Below are 24,224 nucleotides of genomic sequence, written 5' to 3'. Positions count from 1 at the left end.
ACGGCAATATCGCCCTTTGAAGAACATCATTGCGCTTGCGTGCATGAAATGTTAAATACGTTTGCAAATTGAGAAATAAATCGCTGTCATTGAAACAATTTTATTTTTTACGAAAGTATGATAAAATTGATTGAAATTATATGTATGGATTTTGCTCGAATTGTACGGTAAACTTCCTCTGCTATTTCGTTGCAATAATGGTGATTTTTGTAGTATTCATCTTTTCATTGAATAAATGAACGATCTTTTTATAACAGTTTTAAAACAATTTAATCAGGTATTGTAAAATATTTGAAAAAAAAATATTTTATACACTTAATAATTTTGCATTCATTTCATTATTTCTATTATAATTCAAAGTTATGATAATATTTTTGTAATTTTCCAGAAAACCTTTGCGAAGTTTATAGTTGATGGGATTGATGATTACCGTTGCAGTAAGTAGATATGAAAGAGCCCATTATTCATGGGGGACAAGTTTTCTACATAATTATGGTCAATTATTGAAATTTCACGTAAAATAGAAAATAATATAAAAATGATTTCAAATCTCTCGGTATGATTTTATAGCAAAGTGTATGTGTTTGAGAACTTGTGCATATTATTTTCAACTACTATGTATCATCAATTTAATAAATATAATTTATTAATACTCTTAGAAACATTGATAAACTACAGTGAAGTATCGCGACAAAGAAACGACAGTTCTGTTCAATGGTATCGATAATATCATTTTAATAAAGTTGTTCCCGGAACACGGAGAAGAACAAGTATATCTCTCTCCGAATGAAGATAGTATAAATAAAAATAAATAAAATATCGAAATGTAAATAAATGTAAGTAAATTAGAAGAAATGGGGAAAAAATTAAAATTATTTTATATAAAAGACAACTAAGTATTAGAATTTCTCTTTTTAAAAAAAGATATTTAATAAATAAAATGAATAGATTAATAATTTAATAAGTAAAAAATATGATAAGAATATAATATTTTTACATCTTTAATCATATTTCATGAAATTGACCAATGTAACAAATTATTAACAAGTAAAATATACAAAAAAAGAGAGAATTCTAATAAAAAAAACTATATTATTATTATTTTTATTATTCTTAAAATATAATTAATATTATAGAATAACTATCTTGTAATTTATGTTTCAGGAATATTCAACTAAAGTGTGTGAATGAAGAATATTGAAATATAAGATAATGTCCAAAGTGCATACACATTATTCTTACGAAAATAAAAATAAAATGTGAGTTAAAAGCTGAAATCATATTTCAATCATCATGCATTCCATTAATATACAAATAATCTCTAATCTGTAAATATAATCTTTTTTCAGATAAAATATCTATATAACATATATCAAATTTCTACTCACCTTTTAATCTTCTGATGTTCAACAATATTCATGAGCTTTGTGGAGTCAATTGTCTCTGTTTCATTTGACTGGTAAGATTCATTCATCCTATTTATGTAGAATTGTCAACAAACTATACTGCAAAGCATTCTATTAAGCCTTATAGTAATTGCACAGAGTAATAAAATTGAAAAATCCATCAAGAATTTGTAATTATAAAAATAATTTGTGTAAATTGTTAAAAAATATGCAGCATATATAACAAACATGGTTCAATTTGCAATATAGTCATGTTATCTGATAAAGAAAAATTCTGTCTTTTGAAAATGAAATAATGATTCGATAATTGTCACATTACATATTGTCATAAATGTTTTTATCACCATTCTGTAATTGATGTTTGCTCTCGTGAAGAAGTGAAAATCTACACAATGATATATAAGTTTGTTTTATAAATTACATCTCATGAAGATATTTCATTGTAATAAACTTTGATATTTTTTTTCACCTATTCGATATTTGCATAATTATATTTATAATATATTCATAAATTCTAATGCATAAATCATAATGATAATGGTTTGTAATCTTATGAAATATCGTATGGATATTAGTTTACAATGGATAAATGCGATTATTTTCATTATGGTAAACATATATAAGAGTACGACACAGGAACAAATTATACAAAATTTTTCGTAATTGCGATTCAATTATTCAAATTTTGATTCGATAAGAAAGTGAATAAGTGCTTTATACATAGTTCAGCATCATCCTCGGTTACTGTGGTAGATTAAAAGAGTTTTCTAATGAACATAAAATCTTAAGTAATTTGTTGGAGTATATTCATGTATCCTACTGCACTCTTAATGATCTAAAAAGCAAGCAGCAATATATATACATACATATATAAGTGCAAAAAATAAAAGTCTAATGTTTCGATACTTACGCTAGTAAACGTGACTAAGGATACGTCTACAATTCTTCCTGCCGTGACTTTTAGCGGATAATTCGACATAATGATCAATAATATCAAGCTGCGAGCTTTCTTTGTAGGTAATCGATACCACTTCAATGTGTTACACGCCTGTCTAACATTCTCGCTCTATTAAAAACAAAATTTCTGATAAATATCCAAACGAATATTAAATATATTTTTGCCCAATTCAATAACACATTAGATTTACTTCGTCGACTAGAAGTTGACCGGCGTAGCATATCGAGAATGTGCCAAAGACACAAGTCACTTGCAGGACGACGTAAGCAATTATAGCCATGGCATCACTGTCTTCCCATTCCTAAAAGACAATACGTTACCATCACTTTCGATATAATGAATCGAATCTTTCGTTCGATATAATGAATCGAATCTTTCGTTCGATATAATGAATCGAATCTTTCGTTCGATATAATGAATCGAATCTTTCGTTCGATATAATAAATCGAATCTTTCGTACCACGATTATGCAGTAACCAAGTACACACGTAATTAATACTCCGACAATCATTTCGATAAAATAAACATATGGTACGAATTGATCAACGTAATTGTAAAATCTGAAATCAACGTTTGGATCATATTGCAATTTTTTCTAATTCACTGAGCATCTTCATACTCTCTGTCTTTCTTCAAAAAAAAAAAAATAAAGGTACTCACTCTTTGATCCTCGTCTGATACTGAACAATGTACACGATCTTCTCTTGCACGACTTTTTCATCCTTGTCACTCGTAAGTTCCATCACCTTGTTCGTCAAGATCCTCAACAAACCGCACATGTGCATACAGAGCATCAAACAAGAACTCTTGACGCCGCACAGTGCTGTATAAATGACAAATCCGCCGAGAATTTGCAGCGTGAAGATTATCTCGTAATTCGGGGTAATTTGAACGTTCAATGAGCCAAAGTAACCCGGACAGGGTAACAATCTTATAGTCACGTTGTTGGGTAAAACGATTCTACCTTTCGAAAGTGGAAGAATCATCCTGTAAAAGATACCTCCTCCGTATATAGTGATAGCTATTACCGTCGTCAACTTGTGCTCGATGGACGCCTTCGCGCTAAAAATTTGTCGATTCTCCTGCGTGGCTGTCGACCAATCCTTCTTTATCTCGTCCAATAATTTGTTAAATTCCTTCATTCGTCGCAATAGTATGGTATATTTAGTCATTTGTGCGATAGTGCTCATAAGTGGCATCAACATTTTGATCTTCCTCCTGCCGTTTTTCTCTTTCAGAAATAGATAGAGAAGGCCTGGGACCAAGACTATCAATGAGAGCAAGTACGAGATAAAAATTATAAAGGCATTAAAAATTTTGGAGAACGTGGAAGATGGGATGTTCAGTGGCCAGCAACCGACCATTTTCGAGAGCGGATATGCGAACCAAAGGGTATGATTTATGCCTTCTCTCGCGTTTCTGATTCGTGCCATTTTTCAGTCGGATGAAAGCTTGTTCGTGACTGACCATGTTGCATACGGCAATATTTGCTTCTTTGAGGAAACTTCATTGCGCTTGCGTACATGAAATATTAAACACGTATACGTAAATTTAGAAATGAATCGCTGTTATTGAAACTAAGGGATTGTTGAATACCGGTTTGAATTTTTACGAAATGACGAGAAAATTGGTCGAAATTACACGTTTACGCTTGAATTGTACGCTCAACTTCCTCTACGAATAAAAAGTTTCGTTATAACATTAGTATTTTTTTCGTAGTACTCATATTTTCAATGGATAAACGAACATTTTTTTATCGTGATAATTTTAAAATATCGAATTAAATATTTCAAAATATTTGAAAAAATATTTTATGTATGTAATAATTGTGAAAAATTTCAATATTCATTACGTTATTCTACCATTATTCGATAATATTTGTAATTTGTAATTTTTTGTAATTTTCCAGAAAAGTTCTGCGAAGTTTATAATCGATAGAATGAATGATGACCATTGCGGAGAGCAAATATGAAAGTATTCATGGGGGAGAAGTTTTCTATAATTATGGGCCAATTATTGAAATTCTACATAAAAGGAGAATTTTCATAATTTCTACATTAGAAGAAAAATAATGTATAAACGATTTTAAAATTCTCTGTACGATTTCATATCATGGTGAATATGTACTGTGCTTGAGAACATGTGTAATATTATCTTCAATCAACTGTAGTATATCATGTATTTCATTTTATAACAAATATTATTTGTCGATACTATTTATAGGCAGTACAGAACATCATGGCCAACGTGAAATATGATTAAGAAATATCAATATCAATGATATTGTTTCAATAAAGTTATTTCTGGAATACGCAGAACAAATATCTTTGCTTCAATAAAAACAATATCATCATATAAATAAAATCAAACTGTAAATAGCTGTAAAAAAATGGAAAATGAGTTTCTGGATTCTCGCATACTTTATTCAATATATACAAACATCAAACATATTTGGAAACCACAATTTATTAAATTAATAGTAAGTACAATGCAAATATTATGTATGTAAATTGTCATAAGTTGCGAGTATATTACGTTATGGTGATTAAAATTATATATAAAAGCAAAAAATATTATCTTTTTTTTTAAATATAAAATACAACGAATAGCTTAATAGATAAATGAAAAAAATGTAATCGAGAAATTTTTATACTATTTGTAATTATTGTGATTGAAAATATATTTCTATATTTTTGATTATATTATATTTCATAGATTTCATAGTTGAACGTGAAATGTTAAGTAATTTCTCGCAATATATTTAAATAACCTATTTAAATAAATAATAATAAATATATTTTACAGGATATATAAAAATTTGAAAACATAAAAAATAATATTCTTAATACTTACGTTGAAAAATACGTTTACCACTTTGGCAGCTATAAGATTTATAGAATAATTGAACATAATGATCAACAGTATTAAATACTGATTTTTTTACCAAAAAATAATAATGTTGTTTCTTAAAAATCACATAACTACCAGAATATAGTATCTATTTTATAATCGTGTTATCCAGTAGAAGGATTCTACATTGGAGAATGGAAAAATCATTCAATAAGCTATACCAGAACTATACATAGCAGTCGTTATATCTATCATCACTGTGATGTTTGCCTCTGTGGTTGAAAATTCACAGATTTCTTCAAACAAGTAATTTTTCTTTATTTATATACTATTATTAAATTCATTTACAAAAAATTGAAATTATTTGTATCTTGTACTGCATGGATTCCATTTTAAGAAATTTTATAAACGCACTTTAATATTTTTTCATAAATTTCATCTTTTTGTCACTTAAAATAATATTTATTATAATAATTTTTTAAAATCAAAGTTAAAACTTGCAAAATATTTGAAAAAATATCTTGTATGCGATTTTAATTGTGAAAGAATTTAATATTTATAAATTCTAAATAATTTTTTTAATAATGATAATTTTTTAATTTTTTATATATATGGTATAGTATATTTATATATAGATATATTCATTTCGTTATGACAAATACAAGACAAATACAAAAATTTATCACACGTTGGAGTAATAAAGTATATAACATTTGATAGAAACAACTTATTATACATAGTTGAATATTTCATTTTTGGACAATTTCAATCGTATGGTAAATTTTATAATATTTTTCTCATAAATGTAAAATCTTAAGTAACTTGTTGCAATATATTCATATATCCCACAGCACTCTTAATGATCTAAAAAATAAGTAGCAGTATGTGCAAAAAGTAAGAACACACAAGTCTACGCTTTGATACTTACACTAGTAAACGTGACCAAGGATACGTCCACAAGTCTTCCCGCAGTGACTTTTATTGGATAATTCGACATAATGATCAACAGTATCAAGCTGCGCGCCTTTTTTGTAGGTAATCGATACCATTTCAATGTCTTGCACGCTTGTCTAACACTCTCGCTCTATTAAACATAAAATTTCTGATAAACTAACAAATTAATATTTTGTATATTTTTTTTCACAAATAATACTAGATAATTTACTTCATCAACCAAAAGTTGACCGACATAGCATATGGAGAAGGTGCCAAAGACGCAAGTTGTTTGCAAGGCAACGTAAGCTATTATAGCCATGGCATCGCTGTCTTCCCATTCCTAAAAGACAATATTGAAATTACCATCACCTTCGATATAATGCATGGAATCTTTCGTTCGTACCACGATTATGCAGTAACCAAGTATGCATGTAATCAGTACTCCGACAAAAATTTCGATGAGATAAACGTAGGGTACGAATTGGTCAACGTGATTCAAAAATCTGAAACGTAATTTCGATCACAATGATTCCATTCTACAAATTACCCATAAATTTTCGTATCTTCCTTCGAAACTCACTCTTTGATCCTCGTCTGATACTCGACGATATGCACGATCTTCTCCTGCACAACTCGTTCATCATTGTCATTCGTAAGATCCGTCAGTTTGTTCGTCAAAATTCTTAGCAAACCGCACATATGCATGCACACCATCAAGCAAGCACTCTTGATGCCGCACACAGCTGTGTGAGTGACAAATCCGCCGAGGACTTGAAGGGTGAAGATTATCTCGTAATTCGGGGTAACTTGCTCGTCCAAGGAGCCAAAGTAACCCGGACAGGGTAACAATCTTATGGTCACGTTGTTGGGTAAAACGATTCTACCTTTCGAAAGTGGAAGAATCGCCCTGTACAAGAAACCTCCACCGTATATAGTGATCGCCACTATCATCGTCAATTTGTGCTCGATGGACGCCCTCTCGCTGAAAATTCGTCGATTCTCTTGAGTGGCCGTCGACCAATCCTTCTTTATCTCGTCCAATAATTTACCAAGTTCCTTGGTTCGTCGTAATATAATCGTATATTTAGTCATTTGTGCTATACTGTTGATGTGCGGCATCAACATTTTGACCTTTCTCCTCCCGTTTCTCTCTTTCAGAAATACGTACAGAAGGCCTGGAATCAAGACTATCAATGGTAGCAAGTACGAGAAAAAAATGGTAAAGGAATTTAAAATTTTAGAAAACGCGGAAGAGGGGACGTTCAACGGCCAATAGCCAAGCATTCTCGAGAGCGGATAAGCGAACCAAAAGGTATGGTTTATCCCTTCTCTTGCGTTCCTGATTTGGACCATTTTTCAAATCGGATGAAAACTTTGTTTGTGACTGATTTTGTTGCATACGGCGTTATTGCTTCTTTGGGGGAAATAACTTCATCGCGCTTGCGCTTGCGTGAAATGTTAAACATGTATGCAAATTTAAAAATGAATCGATGTTATTGAAACTGAGGGATTGTTGAATAGCGGTTTGAATTTTTACGAAATGATGAGAAAATTGGTTGAAATTGCACGTTTGCGTATACTTTGAATTGAACGTTGAACTTTCCTGTACGGCTGAAAAGTTTCATTATAGCAATTGATGGTTTTTTATAATGTTCATCTTTTCAACGGATATTGTGAACAATTTTTTTTAGAATAATTTAAAAACATATCGAATTAAATGTTTTAAAATATTTGAAATAATATTTTGTGTACGTACAATAAATTTTGTAAAAAAAATTAATATTTATATACTTCTATTATTATTCAAAATTACAGTAAAATAATACTTTGGTAATTTTTTGTAATTTTCCAGAAAAGTTTTGCCAACTTTATAAGATAGATGATTATGAACGTATGCAGATGTGGAAAAAGCTAGTATTCATTGAGGATGAGTTTTTGTCATAATTATGAGTCAATTATTGAAATTCTACATTAAAATTGAAGGAAAATACAATGAAAAAGGATTTAAAATCTTACAGAAGAGTAAATGTATACTATATTTAATAGTGCTATCAGTCAAGTGTATCATGCATGCCATTTTGCCAATAAATAATTTGTTAATATATATATACAGATATTTATACTTAAATTGTCACAATGGTAAGTAAATATGATAAGTGTCATGTATGCAAAGTAGAAATATATTATGATTGTTAAAATTTTAAAAGAATACAAAATATTATAATCATTACTTTTGAAACTAATACTTTTAAATACTACTCTTAAATACATAACAAAATATTTAATTAGTTAATTAATAATAATTCAAATATGTGAAAATATGTGATGTAGAAAATATTTTTATGTCAATTCTAATTATTGCTACCGAGAATATTTCTATGTCTCTAATCGTACTATATTTTACGAATTTTTATTGATAACATAGGGGATTAGGTAACTTCTCGTAACATATTTAAATAACCCATTGCCGCCTTCATGACCTAGAAAATATATTTTAAAATATTTCTTATAATGAAGATAAAATTTGAAGATAAAAAAAAAGTAACTTTCTTCATACTTACATCGGTGAAGGTGGTTAAAGATACGTCTACCACTTTGGCCGCTGTCAGTTTTACAGGATAATTAGACATAATTATTATCAATATCAAACATCGGGCTTTTCTTGTCGGAAAATGATACCAGTTTAACGTGATGCATGTTCGCGCTAAATTATTGCTCTGAAAATATAAATTCATATTAAAGTAAATAATAACACGCGACTGCAATAATGCAGTTTGTACTACTTCATCCAGGAGTAGTTGACCAATATAACAGACTATGTATGTAACAAAAATACAGGTCCCTAATAGCATAAAATGCACCACTATAGCAATGACATTACGGTTTTCCCATTCCTGAAAATAGACACTGGTTTTATTATAAAAATATTATATCTTTATTGCATATTTTCAATTTCATTCCCTACTCGTACCAGAATAATGCAATATCCTATGAAACATATAAGACAAGTGTTACAGCTGATTTCGTAAAAACAAAAATATTGCGTGATCAGTTCTGTATTACCCAAAAATCTGAAATGTAGCATGACATAAGTAGTCTATATTTGACATATTTCTCATTTTCAGATAGACATTCCAATTTCTGGTTTACCTTTTGATCTTCGTTTGATATTCCACTATGTCCACAATTCTCTTCTGCATGGTATTCTCGCTGGTAATCGATCCATCCGCGAGATCGATCATTTTTCTCCTTAAAATCTTCAACAGACTGCACATATGGAGAGAGAGCATCAATGAAATTCCGATAGTGCCACTGAGAACTGTATAAATGAAAAATCCAGCCAGAATTTGCAGCATAAAGATTATCTCGTAGTATGGACTAACTAATTCGTTAAAAAAGGTAAAGTAAGTTGGACAGGGGAGCAGTCTTATGGTAACGTTATTCGGCAGGACAATTTTCCCCTTCAAAAGTGGAAGAACCATTCGATAACCGAGACCGCTGCTATACATGATCACAGCTATTATCAGCATTATTCGTTGGCCGATCCTCGAATTCGTGACAAAGATAAATCGATCTTCGGGCGTAGCGGTCAACCAATCTTTTTTTATTTCGTGTATAGCTATCCTCAACTCGTTCGCTCTGTTCAGCGTGATCACGTACTTGAATACTTGATTCAGAATATTAGTGAGCAGCATGAACAGATTTATTTTTCTTCTTCCGTTCTTCTCTTTCAGGAACATGACCAAAATGCACGGAACCACGATACACATTTGCAAGGAAATGGAGAAAGATATTATAAACCATTTTCGTATCTTCGAGCTCAAAGAAGATTCGATAACAATTGGCCAAGCACCGATTATTTTCAAGAACGGTTGCGCGTAGAACGCTTGCTTCAAATCTTTTTCCTTCGTTTCCATTATTCCTTCCCGATGATTGAGAGTTGGTGAGCATTACTGTACGTCTGCACGATGAAATTGCATTCTCTACATTGCGCGTGCGTTTATAAAATATATAATATCGAATTTAGCATGAAATAACAGTTATTTCAACGATGTTGTAGAATCATATGTTATATAGATTCGTGTAGGAATCGGCAGATGCGCAGAAAACGATTCAAATTATGATACTTATATCTTGCATGCGCAATAGATTGTAGATTAGATTTCCAGGTTTTTTGATCATAGATGGTAGATCTCTTTCGCGAGCAATTTTGCATGGAGAAATATGATTTGTCGTGGTTAAAAAAGTAAGTGTTTATTAAAAGAGACTTAAATATTTACCGTTGTAATATTTGATAATAATTCAATTGTGATTATAATTGTGATATTTATTCTTGAAAACATTTTATTTCCATATTCTCAAAGTTTCTCATATTCTGAAGGCTTATTGAATAGTTATAAAGAATCAGTAGAAAATATTTAGAATTGGTTTTTTATGAAATAAAAATATGCAACTATAAATCAGTCATAATCAATCATAGAGGCATAGTATGATTAAGATTCAAATTATAAAAAAAAGACACTAATAGCAGACTCAAAGAATAAAAATTCATGTATAAAAACAGTATACTGTAAAATATTTTTTTCATAAAATTAACAAATAGACAATGAATAAATTATATTATGCTAATCGTTTATAAATGTAGTGTTATATTTTTTTAGTAAAACATCATATAATATTCATATTCGATTGCTTTCAGATGAGATTGAAATTGAACATCAACATACAAATCCAGGTTGTGCCATTTGCAAAAAACGTTTCCATTCTTCTATCGGTAATCTAGGCTACACCAATGCATCATTAAATTGAGAAAGGTGATCAAATTGTAAGTCGCACTATTCATAGACAACGTATTATAAGACTTGATGATGAAAATTTGCATGATAAAAATTGTCTTAATCGGCAGATCTTCGATATAATTCAAATAAGACATAAATATCTGAAAAATATCTCCCTTAACAATTCTTTTTAAAGCAAAATATGATAAAACAGAACACTTATATAAGTTCAAATATATAGAAATTGTGAAAAATCGGTCGATTTATTCATCATTACTAGTCAATCTTCTTTGCATTCCACATCTCTGTATTTCCATTTTCTTAAGAAAAATCAGATTTTATTTGTATTAGTAATAATCGTTCAAAATTTAATGTTCGCTAAAAAATTGAAAATTATTATCAAAACTACTTGATCAGATTACTGCAATCAAAATATGTATAAATTATATATGATAATAATATAGAAAAACAATTATTATCTGAAAAATTAAATTTTAAAGTTTTGCAAAATTTATTAGAATAATGAAGAAATAGATAATTATCATTATGGTGAACAGATATAAAAAAAACTTAGTATTCATAGGAAGTTATTTTTCTAATTATAAGAAATTATTGAAATTTTGCATTAAAAAAAATGAAAATAATGTAAAAACAATTTCAAAATACTTTTTTCAAAATACAATTTTATTGTACAAATACTTTGTACAATAGAGTGAAAATGTATTTGAGAACAGTCAGGATTAGTTTCACCGGCAATGTATCACATAAGTATATTTTGTAACAAATATAATTTGTTGATTCCTTTTTTGCATATATATATTAAATATATTTGAAAAGATATTGCTATAATAGTAAGTTATATGCATATACAAAGAAAAATATAATTAGACTATGAGTATGAGAAATTTTATATAAAAGGAGATAATATATAAATTATATATAAAAGGAATATTAAAATATTATAATTACTATTTTTAAAATATTTGTTTTTAAAATAAAATCAATTAATTTGCAAGAATAATTTGAATATATGTGAAAAAAGTGTGATTGAGGAAACGTTTTTACGTTTTTTTTAAGTGTTGTGATCAAGAATATTTCTATATATATAGAAACATATTATTTCATTTCATAAATTTAAGTGATAATACTAAATAACTTCTCGTAACATATTTAAATAACTCATTGCCGCCTTCATGACCTAGAAAATATATTTCGTAGAATGAAAATAAAATTTGAAGATAAAAAAAAACTTAACTTTCTTCATACTTACATCGGTGAAGGTGGTTAAAGATACGTCTACCACTTTGGCCGCTGTCAATTTTACAGGATAATTAGACATAATTATTATCAATATCAAACACCGGGCTTTTCTTGTCGGAAAATGATACCAGTTTAACGTGATGCATGTTCGTGCTAAATTATTGCTCTGAAAATATAAATTCATATTAAAGTAAATAATAACACGCGACTGCAATAATGCAGTTTGTACTACTTCGTCGATGAGTAGTTGACCAATGTAACAAACTATGTATGTAACTAAAATACAAGTCCCTAATAGCATAAAATGCACCACTATAGCAACGACATTACTGTTTTCCCATTCCTGAAAATAGACACTGGTTTTATTATAAAAATATTATATCTTTGTTGCATATTTTCAAATTTATTCCCTACTCATACCAGAATAATGCAATATCCTATGAAACATATAAGACAAGTGTTACAGCTGATTTCGTAAAAACAAAAATATTGCGTGATCAGTTCTGTATTACCCAAAAATCTGAAATGTAGCATGACATAAGTAGTCTATATTTGACATATTTCTCATTTTCAGATAGACATTCCAATTTCTGGTTTACCTTTTGATCTTCGTTTGATATTCCACTATGTCCACAATTCTCTTCTGCATGGTATTCTCGCTGGTAATCGATCCATCCGCGAGATCGATCATTTTTCTTCTTAAAATCTTCAAAAGACTGCACATATGGAGAGAAAGCATCAAGGAAATTCCGATAGTGCCACTGAGAACTGTATAAACGAAAACTCCAGCCAGAATTTGCAGCATAAAAATCATCTCGTAGTATGGGCTAACTAATTCGTTAAAAAAGGTAAAGTAAGTTGGACAGGGGAGCAGTCTTATGGTAACGTTATTCGCCAGGACAATTTTCCCCTTCAAAAGTGGAAGAACCATTCGATAACCGAGACCGCTGCTATACGTGATCACAGCTATTATCAGCATTATTCGTTGGCCGATCCTCGAATTCGTGACAAAGATAAATCGATCTTCGGGCGTGGCGGTCAACCAATCTTTTTTTATTTCGTGTATAGCTATCCTCAACTCGTTCGCTCTGTTCAACGTGATCACGTACTTGAATACTTGATTCAGAATATTAGTGAGCAGCATGAACAGATTTATTTTTCTTCTTCCGTTCTTCTCTTTCAGGAACATGACCAAAATGCACGGAACAACGATACACATTTGCAAGGAAATGGAGAAAGATATTATAAACCATTTTTGTATCTTCGAGCTCAAAGAAGATTCGATAAGAATTGGCCAAGCACCGATTATTTTCAAGAACGGTTGCGCGTAGAACGCTTGCTTCAAATCTTTTTCCTTCGTTTCCATTATTTCTTCCCGATGATTGAGAGTTGGTGAGCATTACTGTATGTCTGCACGATGAAACTGCATTCTCTACATTGCGCGTGCGTTTATAAAATATATAATATCGAATTTAGCATGGAATAACAGTTATTTCAACGATGTTGTAGAATTATATGTTATATAGATTCGTGTAGGAATCGGCAGATGCGCAGAAAACGATTCAAATTATGATACTTATACCTTGCATGCGCAATAGATTGTAGATTAGATTCCCAGGTTTTTTGATCATAGATGGTAGATCTCTTTCGCGAGCAATTTTGCATGGAGAAATATGACTTGTCGTAGTTAAAAAAGTAAGTGTTTATTGAAAGAGACTTAAGTATTTACCGTTGTAATATTTGATAATAATTTAATTGTGATTATAATTGTGATATTTATTCTTGAAAACATTTTATTTCCATATTCTCAAAGTTTCTCATATTCTGAAGGCTTATTGAATAGTTATAAAGAATCAGTAGAGTATTTAGAATTGGTTTTTTATGAAATAAAAATATGCAACTATAAATCAGTCATAATCAATCATAGAGGCATAGTATGATTAAGATCCAAATTATAAAAAGAAAGACACTAATAGCAAACTCAAAGAATAAAAATTCATGTATAAAAACAGTATACTGTAAAATGTTTTTTTCATAAAATTAACAAATAGACAATGAATAAACTATATTATGCTATATCGTTTATAAATATAGTGTTATATTTTTTTAGTAAAACATCATATAATATTCATATTCGATTGCTTTCAGATGAGATTGAAATTGAACATCAACATACAAATCCAGGTTGTGCCATTTGCAAAACGTTTCCATTCTTCTATCGGTAATCTTAAATCGGTAATCTAGGCCACAGCATCATCAAATTGAGAAAGGTGATCAAATTGTAAGTCGCACTATTCATAGACAATGTATTGTAAGACTTGATGATGAAAATTTGCATGATAAAAGCCGTTTTAATCGGCAGATCCTCGATATAGCTCAAATAAAACATAAATATCTGACAAATATCCCCCTTAATAATATTTTTAAAGCAAAATATGACAAAACAGAATATTGATATAACGAAAGTTCAAATATATAGAAATTGTGAAAAATCGGTCGATTTATTCATCATTACTAGCCGATCTTCTTCGTCTCTGTATTTTCATTTTCTTAAGCAAAATCTTAAGATTTTATTTGTGTTAGTAATAATCGCTCAAAATTTAATGTTCGCTAAAAAATTGAAAATTATTATCAAAATTACTTGATGAGATTACTGCAATCAAAATATGTATAAATTATATATGATAATAATATAGAAAGAAAAATAATTATTATCTGAAAAATTAAATTTAAAAAAAGATTAAATTTTAAAGTTTTGCAAAATTTATTAGAATAATGAAGAAATAGATAATTACCATTATGGTGAACAGATATAAAAAAACTTAGTATTCATAGGAAGTTATTTTTCTAATTATAAAAAATTATTGAAATTTTGCATAAAAAAAATGAAAATAATGTAAAAACAATTTCAAAATACTTTATACAATTTTATTGTACAAATACTTTGTACAATAGAGTGAAAATGTATTTGAGAACATTCAGGATTAATTTCATCGGCAATGTATCACATAAATATATTTTGTAACAAATATAATTTGTTGATTCCTTTTTTACATATATATATTAAATATATTTGAAAAGAGATTGCCATAATAGTAAGTTATATGCATGTACAAAAAAAAATATGATATTAATATTTAAAAATTATATATAAAAGGAGATAATATATAAATTATATATAAATTATATATAAAAGAAATATTAAAATATTGTAATTACTATTTTTAAAATATTTGTTTTTAGTAAGATTAATTAGTTTGCAATAATAATTTGAATATATGTGAAAAAAGTGTGATTGAGGAAACATTTTTACGTTTTTTTTTAAGTGTTGTGATCAAGGATATTTCTATATATATTGAAACATATTATTTCATTTCATAAATTTAAGTGATAACACTAAATAACTTCTCGTAACATATTTAAATAACCCATTGCTGCTTTCATGACCTAAAAAATATATTTCACAACACATACGACATTTGAAATTACCACATAAAAATTTATATAATAATTTTCTTTGTACTTACATCGGTGAAGGTGGTTAAAGATACATCTACCACTTTAGCCGCCGTTAATTTTACAGGATAATTGGACATAATAATCATCAATATCAAACATCGAGCCTTTCTTGTCGGAAAATGGTACCAGCTTAACGTGATGCACTGTTGTGCTAAGTTATTGCTCTGAAAAAAATGTTCAAAACAAATTCATATTGAAATAAATAACGATTATAATATAATTTATACTTCGTCGAGAAGAAGTTGACCGATATAACAGACTATATATATAATAAAAATGCATGTCCCTAACAGCATAAAGTGAACCACTATAGCGGCGATATTATGGTTTTCCCATTCCTGAAATGAAGCAACTATCGTAAAAATATTCTATTTCCTTTTTATATTTTCAATTTTATTCCCTACCAGAATAGCACTATATCCTATGAAACACATAAGACACATGTTACAGCCAATATCGTAAAAACAAAAATACTCGGTGATCAATTCTGCGTTACCCAAAAATCTGAAAAAAAAAAAAGAAAAAAAAACACGATGAAAATACATCACATCTGACACTTTTTATTTTTCAATGCTATATTTCAATTTCTCACTTACCTTTTGATTTTCGTTTGATATTCCACGATTTCCACAATCTTTTCTTGAATAATATTCTCGCTGGTAATCGATCTATCCGTGAGATTGGCCATTTTCCTCGTTAAAATTTTCAATAAACTACACATATGAAGAGAGAGCATCAAAGAAATCCCAACGGTGCCATTAAGGACCGTATAACTGAAAAATCCAGCCAATAGTTGCAGCATAAAGATCATCTCGTAATATGGGCTAACTAATTCGTTAAAAAAGGTAAAGTAAGTTGGACAAGGGAGCAGTCTTATGGTAACGTTATTCGGCAGGACAATTTTTCCTTTCAAAATTGGAAGAAGCATTCGATAACCGAGACCGCTGCTATACACGGTGACAGCCACTATCAACATCACTTTTTGACCCATCTTTGAATTCGCCGTAAAAATCCATCGATCCTCCGATGTGGCAGTCAACCAATCGTTTTTTATCTCGTTCATGGCTATCGCTAACTCGTTCGCTCTGTTCAACGTGATTATATATTTGAACAATTGATTCAAAGTGTTAGTGAGCAATTTGAACAGATTTATCTTTCTCTTTCCGTTCTTCTCTTTCAAGAACATGACCAAAATGCATGGACCCACGATACATATTTGCAAAAAAAGGGAGAAAAAAGTAATGAACCAATTTCGTATCTTCGAACTCAAAGGGGATCCAATAGGAATTGGCCAAACACCGACTATCTTTAAAAATGACTGCGCGTAGAAGGCTTGCTTCAGATCTTTTTCCGTGTGTTTTGTTTCCATTATTTCCTTTCAATGGTTAAAAGTTCGAGAACATTACTGTGATAAAACGATAGCAGCTACATTGCGCGTGCGTTTATAAAATATATAATATAGAATTTAGCATGGAATAGCAGTTATTTCAACGATGTGGCAGAATTATATGTTTGGATTCAGGTAGGAATCGGCAGATGCGCAGAAAACGCTTTAAATTATAAACTTATACCTTGCATATGCAATCCAGGTTAGTTTCTCATGTTTTCTGGTCATAGACAGTATAGATCTCTTTTATGTGCAATTTTTTTTGGAAAAAAATAACATTGGTTGTGATATTATTTGCATCATAATATTAATAAGAAAATTTAGGTAATATACCGAATAAATCAGTGATACCAAAATCGTAATGCTTGTTCGATAATATTTAAGAAAACTCTTTATTTTTATATTATCAAAGCTTTAAAGGATTATAATAAATAATTATAAGGAATTAAATAGTGTTATGATAAAACATAGCTACATTTGTTTCAATAAAACAATAAATAATGATAACAATAGAAGACCGTGATAAATCGGACACTTTTATTATCATTCTCAAAACATTTTTTTTTCTGTGTTCAAAGTAATAGTAGATGATATTTGTAAATCTTAATAATTTTTTTCTTTTTTCAAGAATTTTCATTAGAATATATTAATATCACTAATAATTATGAAAATACATCGATGAAATCCATATGATTGAAACAAAATATTCAATGATTTGACATTTTTCCATTTTTCAAAACATTTATAGATTTATTTGTTTCTTTCTTATCTCATTTTTTTTATTGATAAATAATATTTTTTGCTATAACATAGCAAAAAGAAACATATAATATTATAACCAAAAATTTTCTAATGCTCACTAATTTTCCAATTTGTGCAATATTAGAATATCTAAAATATCTAGTAACTAATCTAGTAATCTAGTAATAATCTAGAATAAATTTTTTATGAAAAAAACATATATATATCATAATTAATCATAGGAAAATGTATTTTTTGCATATATAATATAATAAAAAAGCAGAACCTTAATTTAATATATAGTAAAAACAAAAAATACTTTTATAAAAAAAATATTATTACATAAAATTAACGAAAAACAAATCAGTATTATACAGTTATATTTTTTGATCAAACATTATATGTAATATTTTTACTTGATTGCTTTCAGATGAGATTGAAATAAAATGATCATGCAAATCCGGATTATCCCACTTGCAAAGCGATCTTTCTATTGGTATAACTTCGAACAGACCGCAGCAGTGCATCGTTATAGAGGCAATCGAGCTGTAAGTCCCACAATTCCTAAACAAAATAATACTGCTAATGAATATTTGCAAAACAAAAATCATCTTATAAATCGACGAATCCTCGATAATAAAGAAAACATAATCATTCAAATAAGTTAGTGAGTGTTCGTTCTCTTTGAGAATCTTTTTCTATCAGAAGTAAAATAATGTGATAGACAAAGTGCCGATATAACCAAGATTCAAATATATAAAAATCGGCCGATAATAATTGTAATATTCATCATTATCAATTAATCTTTTTTGCATTTCACATCTTTATATTTCCATCAAGCAAAATCGAATTTTCTTTGTTTATGATTTAATAATCATTAAATATCTGAAGATTTGTGCAGATATCATTTTATCTAGTTTGATTTCGCAATAGAAATAAGTATAAATTATTCATGATAATAACAAGAAAAAAAGTAATTATTTGAAAAAAATAATTACATTACCGCATGTTTGTAATAAAACAAGCAGTAGTTACATTGCGCATGCGTTTAAAAAATATAATAATTTTATTATTTATAAAATATTAATATTATTAATATTATTTATAAAATATATATAATATAATATAATATAAAATATATAATATTAAATTTAGCATGAAATAGCAGTTATTTTAATGTTACAATACAATATTAAGAATTACGTTTAGATTTATATAGGAATCTACAGATGCGCAGAAAATTATGAATTTCTACCTTGCATGCGCAATCTAGGTTAGTTTTTCGTATTTTCTTGTTACGGATGATATAGATTTCTTTTACGTGCAATTTTTTTTGAAAAGAATAACAGTTGTAATATTATTTATATCATACTATTAATAAGAACATTTAAGTGAACATAACATAATAATTCAATTGTGATATCGTAATATTTGTGATGATGATTTTAGAAAACAGTTTATTTTTATATTCTCAATGTTTCAAAGGATTACAGTGAATAATTATAAAAAACTTTATGTAAGAAGAAACAAAATGCTATAATTACTGTTTTTAAAATATCTAATATAAGGTAAGAGCAAGAGATAGATTTATATAATTTGCAATAATAATTTAAATATATGAAAAAAATGTGATCGACAAAACATCGTTTTTTTATACGTGATCGAAAATATTTCTATATCACAAAACATATAATATTTCAAAAGTGACAACATGAAAGTTAACAGTAACATTAAATAACTTCTCGTAACATATTTAAATAACCCACTGCCGCTTTCATCACCTAGAAAATATATTTCGCAGAATGTACGAAATTTGAAGATAAAAATTTATATAATAATTTTCTTCGTACTTACATCGGTGAAGGTGGTTAAAGATACGTCCACCACTTTAGCTGCCGTTAATTTTATAGGGTAATTGGACATAATAATCATTAATATCAAATATCGGGCCTTCTTTTTTGGAAAACGATACCAATTTAAAGTAATACATGTTTGTGCTAAATTATTGCTCTGAAAAGAATGTTCAAAACAAATTTGTGTTAAAATGAATAACGATAATAATGCAATTTATACTTCGTCGAGGAGAAGTTGACCGATATAACAGATTATATATATCATAAGAGTGCAAGTCACTAATCCCGAGAAGTAAATCACTGTACTAGCAATATTATGATTTTCCCATTCCTGAAATAAAAAAGATACTGGTTCGTCGTAAAAATATTGCAATTTTCTTTTATCATCTTTGTTCGCTATATACAAACCACAATAATGCTGTATCCTATGAAACATATAAGACACGTGCTACAACCGATATCATAAAAACAAAAATATTGCGTGATCAATTCTGTGTTACTCAAAAATCTGAAAAAGAGCGATGAAAACACGATGTATATCGTCACATTCGACATTTCTCATTTTTCAATCGGCCGATGTTAGATTTCAAATTTTTGTCTACCTTTTGATTCTTGTTTGATATTCGATAATATCCACGATCCTCTGCTGCATAATTTTCTCGCTAATAATCGATCCATCCGTAAGATCGGCCATTTTCCTCGTTAAAATCTTCAATAAACTACACATATGGAGAGAGAGCATCAATGAAATCCCTACCGTGCTATTGAGAACTGTATAAATGAAAAATCTAGCCAAAAGTTGCAGCATAAAGATCATCTCATAGTATGGACTAACTAATTCGTTAAAAAAAGTAAAGTAAGTTGGACAGGGAAGCAGTCTTATAGTAACGTTATTCGGCAGGACAATTTTCCCCTTCAAAAGTGGAAGAACCATTCGATAACCGAGACCACTGATATACATGATGAAAGCCATTATCAGCATTATTCGTTGACCGATCCTCGAATTCATGACAAAGATAAATCGATCTTCGGGCGTGGCGGTCAACCAATCTTTTTTTATTTCGTGTATAGCTATCCTCAACTCGTTCGCTCTGTTCAACGTGATCACGTACTTGAACACCTGATTCAAAGTGCTGATGAGCAACATAAACAGATTTATCCTTCTGCTTCCATTCTTTTCTTTCAGGAACACGTCCAAAATGCATGGAGCCACGATACATATTTGCAAGAAAAGATAGAAAGAAATTATGAACCATTTTTGTATTTTTGAGCCCAAAGAAGATTCGATAGCGATTGGCCAAGCACCGATTATCTTCAGGAACGTTTGTACGTAGAACGCTTGCTTCAGGTCTTTTTCCGTATGTTTTGTTTCCATTATTTCCTTCCAAAGACTAAGAGCTCGTGAACATTACTGTATGTTTGCGATATAACTGTATCCTTTACATTGCGCGTGCGTTTATAAAATATATAATATAGAATTTAGTATGGAATAGAAATGGCAGTTATTTCAACAATGTTATAAAATTATATGTCTAGGTTCATGTAGGAATCGGCAGATGCGCAGAAAACGATGGCAAATTATGAACTTATGTCTTGCATGCGCAATCCAGATTAGTTTCCTGTGTTTACTGGTCATAGATGGTATAGATCTGTTTTACGTGAAAATATTTTTTGAAAAAATATTATAATATTTGTACGATTATACATAAAAGACTTAATTAATTATGAAGTGTTGAGCAATCGTGAGATTTGATAATATTTCACTTGTGATATTTCTTTGATTATATTGCAGAAAACACTTGTTATTTTTATATCGTCAAAGTTTCCAAGGATAAAGTTTCCAGTGAATAATTACAAATTATAAAATAATTTTAGAAGAGAGATTTACAATAAGACACATAGGTATGTTCCTAATTATGTTTCAATAAAAAAATGTTACAAGCTAAAAACATTTATTAGCATTCTTAAAACATTTTCTTGTTTCTCTTCATTCAAAATAATTAAAATTTATTACAATTATGTATTCTATATTAATACTTACTTAATCAATTTTATTTATTTATCACCTTTTTTTTAAAAAACGTTTAAAAAATTCTTCTTTTCCTCATTTTTATACTGTCATTGTTCGCAGAAAATTTAGATATGCTGCTGAAGTTTTAAAAACCTACAATAATTTTTTCGTTTTCAAGAATTTTTACAACAATACGTTGAAAATAATGTAATGTGAGAAATACAATGAAATTTACATCACAAAATACTCGAAGCGAAAGATCTAACATCTTGGCACCAGACAGGCTTGATGGTCGACTAGCTCTAAGTATGATTATCCTTATATTTTTCGCTATTTCTGTCGGAAACTCGTACCATGGTAGGAAATATGATGTTTGTCCTATTCTTTCACTCTTCTCGATACATAAAATGATATTTTAAGAAGAATGCAATTTAATATATAAATAAAAAAATTGTATAAAAAAATGTACCTCTTGTTTGAGACGATCACCAATGAATGATAATATGAAAACATTTACAAACATTGACGTCACTAAAACAAAATATGTTACCATACTGAATGTTTTATGATCTTCCCATTCCTAAAAAAAATATTTATTCATTTATTTCTTTTTTTTTCTTTTTTTTTTTTGATTATATATAATTTTTTGTTATACCACAATCACTCCAAATTCTAAGAAACATATTATGATGGTACAACCAAGCATTTCCGACAAAAATACGATGCTCAGTGATTTTCCAACCAGTGCAGAATATCTAAAATTTATTCGTATATGCAATAAAATTGGGAGAACAAAAATTTAAATTTATAATTATAAAAATCTTATTTTTAAATAAACAATTTAGAGCCAATGCCAAAGATTTGACGTCTAACCGACGTAATTCTTCTTCACATATATGACATCATCAGAGTCCATAAAAACAGGATCCTGATGACAGAAGTTTTTACTCGAGAAAAAGAAGAGTTACGTATAGATATAAAAATAATAAAAAATACTTGTATAAAAAATTTGTATAAAAAATACAATCACACTAAACAGACAGATGAATAAATCATTATTCTGTTAAATAGATAAACGTCAGACACGTATAATATAATATAATCTTACTCGATTGCTTTCAGATGAGACTGAATAATGTCAGCGATGCGGCCACGCAAATCTCGGTTTTTTAAAATCGTCTCGATCCTTCTGTTGGTGACCTCGAACAGACCGCAGCAGTGCATCGTTATAGAGGCGATCAAGCTGTAGATCCCATAATTCAAAGACATTATTAGGAAACTGGTGAACATTTGCACGACGAAAGTTATCTCGTAAGTTGGCGAGTCTTCGATGACAAAGAAAACGTAATCGCTCAAGTATGGCAAAGGTATCTGAGTACTGTTGTCCGCTTTGACGATCCTCTCTGATATGAGGGGCAAAATAACGTGATAGGGCAAGGCACCTCCGTAACCGAGGAACAGATACACGATTGTGAAGATTCGGCCGATTTTCGCGGTGTTCATCATCACCAACCGATCCTCTTCGCATTCCACGTCTCTGTACTGTACCTCCATCTCCATCAAGCAAAATCTGATCTCATTTCTGTTAATCAGAATCGTCCAGATCTTGATGATCGCCAAAAGGCTGAAAACCTGGGCGGCTATCACCTTCATGTATTTGGTCAGATTTTCGCAATCGAAGTAAGTATAGATCACGTGTGGCAATAAGAGGAAACACATGAGGAAAAAGACTATTGTTGTCTGAACGTAAAATTTAACGTTGTTTGAAAACGTGTTCCTCCTTGGCCAGATTCCGACCATTGTCAATAATATTTTAGCCACGCGTACCGTGTACTCGGCATCCGATTTGTAATGAATGTTATGATAATCTCTTATGTTTCTCGCTGTTTTTACGCTCATATTGTCTGATGATAAAAATAGATTTTTCCAATCCACGGTAGAAAACTCTTTGAACGATTGAGAACGACTACAGAGAAACAATGGCGTATGGTGTCCATTGGCGCTTGCGTGGAAAAAAGGCTAGGTAAAAAGAACCGATCGACGGACAAGTTGTTACCGTCTCATCAAAATTTAATAGAAAATTTTTCAAAAGAAGATTCAAAGATTCTAGCAATTTGTTCGATACGGTGTACGAGCTGTGTTGTTATCAATAGAACTTATTTCTACGAAAGTAGTAAGTGCACATGTTGCGATTTACGTCCATTTTGAGGTAAGATCGTACATTTTTTCCGCATGAATAAATCGTGATTCAAAGTTTTCTCGTATTTTCATCATTTTCTATAATATCCATGCTATTTTTTTCTTTCTTTTTTTGTGTGTAATTCGAGCAATTTCTTTTTTCTTTTATGTTTCCTCTTATTGGTTTCTTTTTTTATGATAAGTACACGTCACATTTTGAAAAATAAAAATAAATCACAAAGAGCAAATTATAATATTGTCACATGTTTGTATTTATTGTAATAATAGAATGTTACCACAGATGGGATATGCAAATGCACATTTTATTACGTAAAATATATTATCTA

At 29.3% G+C, this 24,224-nt stretch overlaps 7 protein-coding genes and 3 long non-coding RNA genes across 17 annotated transcripts; 3 read left to right on the top strand and 7 right to left on the bottom strand.

The window, feature by feature from the left end:
• The first annotated feature begins 142 nt into the window (after positions 1–142).
• LOC107966098 lies at positions 143–9,374 on the top strand. 4 transcript variants are annotated; one of them, XR_003304200.1, is made up of 14 exons: positions 143–277; positions 389–437; positions 660–836; positions 1,165–1,259; positions 1,350–1,459; positions 3,603–3,756; positions 4,274–4,843; positions 5,170–5,520; positions 5,835–5,990; positions 6,066–6,249; positions 6,371–6,451; positions 7,309–7,462; positions 8,003–8,289; positions 9,276–9,374. It is a non-coding gene; the product is annotated as an uncharacterized LOC107966098 (long non-coding RNA). The 4 variants fall into 4 exon arrangements; XR_003304199.1 differs by having other exon boundaries at positions 389–576; positions 6,066–6,245; XR_003304198.1 differs by having other exon boundaries at positions 389–576.
• On the bottom strand, positions 1,851–3,797 carry Or9 (odorant receptor 9). Its single transcript, NM_001242960.1, is given in 5 exon segments — positions 1,851–2,241; positions 2,317–2,472; positions 2,555–2,665; positions 2,825–2,924; positions 3,025–3,797. Coding segments are annotated over 5 exon segments (1,191 nt in total). The 3' UTR covers positions 1,851–2,190.
• LOC102655553 lies at positions 5,984–7,844 on the bottom strand. Its single transcript, XM_006565882.3, has 5 exons — positions 6,731–7,844; positions 6,554–6,653; positions 6,380–6,490; positions 6,143–6,298; positions 5,984–6,078 (listed from the first exon to the last, which is right to left on the bottom strand). Exons 1-5 carry the CDS (start codon positions 7,501–7,503, stop codon positions 6,028–6,030), a joined length of 1,191 nt encoding a protein of 396 aa, XP_006565945.1. The 5' UTR covers positions 7,504–7,844; the 3' UTR covers positions 5,984–6,027.
• Positions 8,436–10,092, bottom strand: LOC102655434 (odorant receptor 4-like). 2 transcript variants are annotated; one of them, XM_006565881.3, is made up of 5 exons: positions 9,301–10,092; positions 9,122–9,221; positions 8,934–9,044; positions 8,712–8,867; positions 8,436–8,630 (listed from the first exon to the last, which is right to left on the bottom strand). In XM_006565881.3, exons 1-5 carry the CDS (start codon positions 10,065–10,067, stop codon positions 8,580–8,582), a joined length of 1,185 nt encoding a protein of 394 aa, XP_006565944.1. In that variant the 5' UTR covers positions 10,068–10,092; the 3' UTR covers positions 8,436–8,579. The 2 variants fall into 2 exon arrangements, with proteins under 2 accessions (XP_006565944.1, XP_006565943.1); XM_006565880.3 differs by having other exon boundaries at positions 8,712–9,044.
• LOC107966100 lies at positions 9,983–12,862 on the top strand. 2 transcript variants are annotated; one of them, XR_003304202.1, is made up of 3 exons: positions 9,983–10,093; positions 10,850–10,975; positions 12,763–12,862. It is a non-coding gene; the product is annotated as an uncharacterized LOC107966100 (long non-coding RNA). The 2 variants fall into 2 exon arrangements; XR_003304203.1 differs by lacking the exon at positions 9,983–10,093 and adding an exon at positions 10,102–10,396.
• LOC102655367 (odorant receptor 4-like) lies at positions 11,922–13,883 on the bottom strand. Of its 2 annotated transcripts, XM_016918052.2 has the most exons (5): positions 12,788–13,883; positions 12,609–12,708; positions 12,421–12,531; positions 12,199–12,354; positions 11,923–12,126 (listed from the first exon to the last, which is right to left on the bottom strand). In XM_016918052.2, exons 1-5 carry the CDS (start codon positions 13,552–13,554, stop codon positions 12,076–12,078), a joined length of 1,185 nt encoding a protein of 394 aa, XP_016773541.2. In that variant the 5' UTR covers positions 13,555–13,883; the 3' UTR covers positions 11,923–12,075. The 2 variants fall into 2 exon arrangements, with proteins under 2 accessions (XP_006565941.2, XP_016773541.2); XM_006565878.3 differs by having other exon boundaries at positions 11,922–12,126; positions 12,199–12,531.
• LOC107966099 lies at positions 12,895–23,087 on the top strand. Its single transcript, XR_003304197.1, has 6 exons — positions 12,895–13,036; positions 13,372–13,580; positions 14,337–14,469; positions 18,266–18,383; positions 20,875–21,014; positions 22,822–23,087. It is a non-coding gene; the product is annotated as an uncharacterized LOC107966099 (long non-coding RNA).
• Positions 15,358–17,076, bottom strand: Or5 (odorant receptor 5). The gene is given in 5 exon segments (NM_001242959.1): positions 15,358–15,635; positions 15,716–15,871; positions 15,935–16,045; positions 16,112–16,211; positions 16,304–17,076. Coding segments are annotated over 5 exon segments (1,191 nt in total). The 3' UTR covers positions 15,358–15,584.
• On the bottom strand, positions 19,266–21,116 carry Or4 (odorant receptor 4). Its single transcript, NM_001242958.1, is given in 5 exon segments — positions 19,266–19,616; positions 19,690–19,845; positions 19,909–20,019; positions 20,097–20,196; positions 20,291–21,116. Coding segments are annotated over 5 exon segments (1,191 nt in total). The 5' UTR covers positions 21,064–21,116; the 3' UTR covers positions 19,266–19,565.
• LOC100577787 (odorant receptor 3) lies at positions 21,796–24,030 on the bottom strand. 2 transcript variants are annotated; one of them, XM_003250721.4, is made up of 5 exons: positions 22,808–24,030; positions 22,355–22,454; positions 22,169–22,279; positions 21,935–22,090; positions 21,796–21,852 (listed from the first exon to the last, which is right to left on the bottom strand). In XM_003250721.4, the coding sequence occupies exons 1-5, from the start codon at positions 23,596–23,598 to the stop codon at positions 21,799–21,801; spliced, it is 1,212 nt and encodes a 403-aa protein (XP_003250769.3). In that variant the 5' UTR covers positions 23,599–24,030; the 3' UTR covers positions 21,796–21,798. The 2 variants fall into 2 exon arrangements, with proteins under 2 accessions (XP_003250769.3, XP_026294905.1); XM_026439120.1 differs by having other exon boundaries at positions 21,823–22,090.
• Positions 24,031–24,224: the final 194 nt, after the last annotated feature.

Source organism: Apis mellifera, linkage group LG2 (assembly GCF_003254395.2).
Source record: "Apis mellifera strain DH4 linkage group LG2, Amel_HAv3.1, whole genome shotgun sequence".
Taxonomy (NCBI): Eukaryota; Metazoa; Arthropoda; class Insecta; order Hymenoptera; family Apidae; genus Apis; species Apis mellifera.
Note: the sequence above shows the minus strand (reverse complement) of the source record. Positions and strands in the feature narration are given on the sequence as shown.